Source organism: Lucilia sericata, unplaced genomic scaffold (genome assembly GCF_015586225.1).
Source record: "Lucilia sericata isolate MDLA Ls3-8-SP2 unplaced genomic scaffold, ASM1558622v1 Contig009090F_arrow, whole genome shotgun sequence".
NCBI classification, from domain to species: Eukaryota; Metazoa; Arthropoda; class Insecta; order Diptera; family Calliphoridae; genus Lucilia; species Lucilia sericata.
Window position 1 is genome coordinate 1 of NW_023998202.1, and position 6,777 is coordinate 6,777.

Below are 6,777 nucleotides of genomic sequence, written 5' to 3' on the forward strand. Positions count from 1 at the left end.
TTCTTACTGTAATAAACCGTATCGGAAATTTTATTATTTAAAGATTTAAAATCTTTAATTTCAAAGAGCTTATCATTTGCCTTAAGAGTAAGTTTCAAACCCTCACTGGTAATGGGTTTGGTAAATGCCACCACAGTTTTATCTTGGCTGCAGCGAAAACCTGCCACCGCCAGCTCTGGTTGTGAGTAACCCAATAACCATCTTTGATAAAACCAAGCCGAACTATCATTGGGATCGGTAAATGCCGCCGTTAAAACCATTTCTAACTCCTCTTTAAGTTTTTCTTCACTCATGGGTCTTTTGGGTTTAGCTTCTCCCTCATAGGGATACAAAACGGGCAATAAGAGACTTCTATGATGCCAAGAAGAATAATTGGAAAAATTTACTTTAATTTTTTCGGTACAAAAATCCAATTCCTCTTGTTTGGCTACTTCAGCCTTCTCCACTACATAACGTCTATAGTCCCAAGTATGAAAATTACGTTCATCCATTTTTAAGTACTTATTGCACAATAACACCTCCCGCTGCCAATTGGCTTGGGGTGCCTTTTCCAACAGCCACATGCGATGGTGCCATATATTATAACTCTTAGGATTAACCAATAAACATTGTTCAGTTAATGATATTTCAGTCTCAAATACTTTTTGTATGGCCTCCTCTTTGTTGTCTTTCTTTTCCACTTCTTCATCCTCCTCCGGCTTTTTCTCTTCCTCCTCCTTTAACTTATTTACCTTAGCTAAAATGCATTCTCTTCTTATATTCCATAAAGTGGACACATCAGGATTTCTTTGCAGTATAGGGGTGGTGTACATTAACATTTCATCATCATATTCCAGATTCTTACGTTTGCTCATGATTTTTGCCATGGCCGCCTTATAGGCTTTCACCTTTAAGGCCTGCTCTTTCTTTTTGCGCTCCCTTTCCTCTTCGGTGGTTCGTACTTTCAAACGTCCATGCATTTTGTTAGATTTTATATGATTTTCTTTTTAAAAACAAAAAATTTATTAAAATTACACTTATCAATATGAAGCGATGACAAATTCAGTTTTTTTTTTCAAACAGCTGCCTGTTTACTGCGGTTGTTTTTGGGTTTTGTGACATTTTTCGCACAGCTGTTTCGTTAGCTTACAGCGGTAGAAATTTTGAGCCTATTTGAAACAGCTGTTAGTGCAGTAGTCAGTGGTTTATTTAAATACCGGCTATGAACAGCTGGGGTTTGTTTACATTTTTTGCTTTGTAAAATGCTTGTGTATTTTTACCCAGCAAACAATTTTGTTGTTAAAAAGGACAAACAAAAAGTATTTTTTTCGTCGTTTTTCTTCAACATTGTTATATTTTCGACTTCTTTTTCAATGTTTATGTTAAAAATATATTGATTCCTTGTTAAAAAATTAAGAAATTCTCGTTGTTACATTTTTATACCCTACACCACTTTAGTGGGGAGGGTATATTGGGTTTGTGCTGATGTTTGTAACATACAAAAATATTCCTATACCCACCTTAAAGTATACCAATCGGCTTAGAATCGTTTTCTGAGTCGATAAAGCTATGTCCGTCCGTCCGTCTGTTTGGTTGGCTGTCCATGTAAACCGTGTGCGCAATTTTCAAGATAATTGGATGAAATTTGGCACACACTCTTTTTTCGGACGAAAAAAAAAAGACGAAGCCTATTGAAAATGGTTAAAATCGGTCCATTATTTCACCTAGCCCCCATACAACAGAACCACCCGAAAAGAGCTTTTGAGCTCATAATTATGTCAAATATACCTGTATATTGATAAAAAGCGGCACAACTAAGTTTTATACAAGTCTTGATGATGTCGCCAAATTTCACAAAGATCGGGACACATTTGACCCTAGCTCCCATATAAAGTCCCCTTCAGAAAATTACTTCAATGCCCAAAATTAACTTATAAACACAAATATCGCGATGAAATTCAGCACAAATAAATATTAAATAAATATTATATAAATATAAATACATTCACAATACTTTATCGGGTTTGGTCCATATATGCCTCTAGCCCCCATATTAAGCCTCTTTCAGAAAATTAGTTTTTCATCCATAAATTTCTCAAATGAATCGGAACAAGGTAATAATCAATATAAATGCTTTATTATGAAAAATAAATCACATTTAATATTCATAACTGGTGTAGGGTATCATATGGTCGGTCACGCCCGACTATACTTTCTTACTTGTTTAATAAAAGAAGTATGTAGATTACTAAGTCTTAGATTTTAAATTGATTTTGTATGTTTGTAACAACAAGTATTTGGATGTTCGAATAACGGCTGTCCGTAAACAAAAGGGTTAGACTTTTTACGATTTTTATCTACATAATCGATTATTCGACATTTTTTCGATAGTCTACTTTTGAACTTTGTTGGGACTATAGACTAGACTATAGACTAGACTATAGACTAGACTATAGACTAGACTATAGACTAGACTATAGACTAGACTAGACTAGACTATAGACTAGACTATAGACTAGACTATAGACTAGACTATAGACTAGACTATAGACTAGACTATAGACTAGACTATAGACTAGACTATAGACTAGACTATAGACTAGACTATAGACTAGATTATAGACTAGACTATAGACTAGACTATAGACTAGACTATAGACTAGACTATAGACTAGACTATAGACTAGACTATAGACTAGACTATAGACTAGACTATAGACTAGACTATAGACTAGACTATAGACTAGACTATAGACTAGACTATAGACTAGACTATAGACTAGACTATAGACTAGACTATAGACTAGACTATAGACTAGACTATAGACTAGACTATAGACTAGACTATAGACTAGACTATAGACTAGACTATAGACTAGACTATAGACTAGACTATAGACTAGACTATAGACTAGACTAGACTAGACTATAGACTAGACTATAGACTAGACTATAGACTAGACTATAGACTAGACTATAGACTAGATTATAGACTAGATATAGACCAGACTATAGACTAGACTATAGACTAGACTATAGACTAGATTAGACTAGACTATAGACTAGACTATAGACTAACTATAGACTAGACTATAGACTAGACTATAGACTAGACTATAGACTAGACTATAGACTAGACTATAGACTAGACTATAGACTAGACTATAGACTAGACTATAGACTAGACTATAGACTAGACTATAGACTAGACTATAGACTAGACTATAGACTAGACTATAGACTAGACTAGACTATACTAGACTAGACTATAGACTAGACTATAGCTAGACTATAGACTAGACTATAGACTAGACTATAGACTAGACTATAGACTAGACTATAGACTAGACTATAGACTAGACTATAGACTAGACTATAGACTAGACTATAGACTAGACTATAGACTAGACTATAGACTAGACTATAGACTAGACTATAGACTAGACTAGACTAGACTATAGACTAGACTATAGACTAGACTATAGACTAGACTAGACTATGACTAGACTAGACTATACTAGACTATAGACTAGACTATAGACTAGACTATAGACTAGACTATAGAGACTAGACTAGACTATAGACTATAGACTAGACTATAGACTAGACTATAGACTAGACTATAGACTAGACTATAGACTAGACTATAGACTAGACTAGACTAGACTATAGACTAGACTATAGACTAACTATAGACTAGACTATAGACTAGACTATAGACTAGACTATAGACTAGACTATAGACTAGACTATAGACTAGACTATAGACTAGACTATAGACTAGACTATAGACTAGACTATATACTAGACTATAGACTAGACCATGGTATAAAGAAAACAAGGTAACTCCGTTCGCTCTTAATGAAAAATTTTTTTACGTAAATAAGATTTTTTGATATTTAGTTTTTGTAAACAAATAAATAAAAACGTTGCCACACAGTTTAAAAGGGAAATTATATTTAGGAAATCAGAATTAAAAAATGTGTAATTTTGTTTACTACAAAAGTCTAACTGTTGTGAATTGCAAATATAAACGATTATAAATATGTTTTAATAAATGTTTTATTATTGTTTTATATTTTTATATAAACTAACACTTTACAAAGAACGAATGAATGTCCATGGACATTATGACACTTTTAAAAAAGAAAAGTTTTAGAAATTTTATTTAGATTTAAAGAAAATCCCGAAAAGAGTTGCTCCTAAATTTGGTGTATGTTGCATTTTAGGGTATTTCGAATACCGACTTCGCTATATTAAGACATTTTTGATAAATGTACTTTTTTATGTCCTTTTGCTCGTAGAAATTGTGACACTTTTAAAATTGTCAACGTCCATGGACCTATGACTTAATTTAGTGTGTCATATCGTCCATGGACATTATGACGTCACCTAATTTCTTTATTTGGTTTTTAAGGGACTTCAGGGCTTCTGAATTGCTAAAAGGTACTGGTTGATTTACTGGTATTCCTAGATCTTGTCGCCTGTGTGCAATGAAAATCGAAAATAGAATCCACTGGCATATTAGATTATTAGACATATAAGATTGATCAGAACATTTTCGCTATTTATTAAACAAAATTATATTCTCTAGAACAAAGACGTCAGCAACTTTCTTCTTTGATGGTATGTTGAAACTCCCATATAATGATGGCTAGTGAGACTGGCCAGCATCTCCCGACACACAAATTTGGAAGCAACAGACTTTGGTAGATAGTATTATTTGATTTATATTTTGTAATCTCACGGATTATTTGTTTTATTTATAATATTTTTTAATTTATGTTTGAAAAAATATTTTTTACAGACATTTGAAAAAGAAATATAAAAGTAAACAAAAAACATAGGTTTTTAAGGTAGATATGGTAGCACGATTTTAAGCAATAAAATAATAATTCGCCCAAACGTCAGAAGTTTAATATGGCTACAAAAAGAGAGAACGGCTATACCTTTATTTTTTCTACTATGGACTAGACTATAGACTAGACTATAGACTAGACTAGACTAGACTATAGACTAGACTAGACTAGACTAGACTAGACTAGACTAGACTAGACTAGACTATAGACTAGACTAGACTATAGACTAGACTAGACTATAGACTAAACTAGACTATAGACTAGACTAGACTAGACTATAGACTAGACTAGACTATAGACTAGACTATAGACTAGACTATAGACTAGACTATAGACTAGACTATAGACTAGACTATAGACTAGACTATAGACTAGACTATAGACTAGACTATAGACTAGACTATAGACTAGACTATAGACTAGACTATAGACTAGACTATAGACTATACTAGGTTATAAAATAGTCATAGTGAAGGGTATAAAAATGTACAATTTCATACAAATTTCAAAACTTGTATATTTATACATATGTATAATTTTTGTCTATAGGATGACCGAAATATATATCCAATATTCGTGGAACAACACCCAAAAAGGTCATACTATATTCATGCTCGATTTCTTTATAAACTAGCGTTGGATTATTAGCATAAGAACAAAGTTTTCGTAATTCTAATAGATTGTATAAAGCCCAAAAACACATTGGCCTTAATACTAAAATCATGCATTAATGCAAATTAATGGAACTGAAATGAGTGGACAAAATTTCCAAACAAACCACTAATTAAAAGAAAAACTGAAAATTATAGAAGCGGAAATGGAAAGGATACTTTATATAATACATACATACGTATGTATAAAATATAACAAAGTCTATAATACTTTAAATTTGAACCCCTTCTAAAATCCTGTCTTACACCCAAGCTATTAATGCAAATCAAGTTTGAATAAATATAAAAAATCCCCCTGTTTTTCACAAATAAAAACAAAAAACGTCACGTATCAAATATTTCCATAGTAACACTCTTTTTTCCTTCAAATTACATTAAATAACAGCAGCTTAAGTGTACTGCTGTTTTCTATTCAAATTATTCTAATTGAATATACAACAAAAAATAACTCCCACCACTGACAGCCGCCCTCACACATATGTATGTTTGCATTTATTATAAATAATATAATCCTTTTACTTCTTTTAAATCACTCATCATAAATAGAATTTTTTCATAAATTGATGCGTAACGTTTGTTTAATAAATAAAATTACAATACACACATGTAGCCAAGGCAACAATAAAAGTAATAACAACAACAGCAACATGAGAAAAACACCATCATCATCCTTATCCTCATCATCACTATCACCAACATCAATCTACCACCAACACTCGCATATGCCAACAGGCATCATACAACATCTTAAGCCTCATCTACATATTTTGTTTTTAAAAGGACTTTGCTAAAGAGTCCTTTTTTCACTGTTTGTAGTTGCTGCTAATCCCATTCGGTATACAAAACAGCATGTATTCATATGTTTTTGTTTGCATGTTGAATATAAATCAGTAGTTGTGATGTTTGGTACAAATCTAAATTGGAAAGCACCAAGGTTTTTTAGAATAAAAGAGATCCAGAGTGCTCACATATCTTTATGTTTATATTCCAGTTAATCAGTGTAAAGTTGAAAATTTATATTGAACACGTTATCCTCGGAGAATCGATACATATAGGACGCACGATAAAGGGACGTGGCTCGTAATCGTGGACTCTTTAAGTGTCCGTGGACTTCCATTCAGAAATTATTTTTGATTATTCCTATTTACAAAAGATTGATTAGGTTGAAAGGAGACTGTTGTACTTTCCTTTTTAATAAAAATATTTGTGAAAAATCGTATATAGAGATCTATGAAAGAAATTATCGTCCAATGTTTAGAAAATCAGTT

The 6,777-nt window shown here is 32.2% G+C and overlaps 1 protein-coding gene across 1 annotated transcript; it reads right to left on the reverse strand.

The window, feature by feature from the left end:
• Positions 1–3: 3 nt before the first annotated feature.
• LOC119615854 (geranylgeranyl transferase type-2 subunit alpha) lies at positions 4–1,080 on the reverse strand (the record flags this gene model as incomplete). The annotated part of the gene is made up of 1 exon (XM_037971839.1): positions 4–1,080. A coding segment is annotated over exon 1 (956 nt), but the record flags the coding sequence as incomplete, so codon positions are not given.
• Between the last annotated feature and the right edge of the window lie 5,697 nt (positions 1,081–6,777).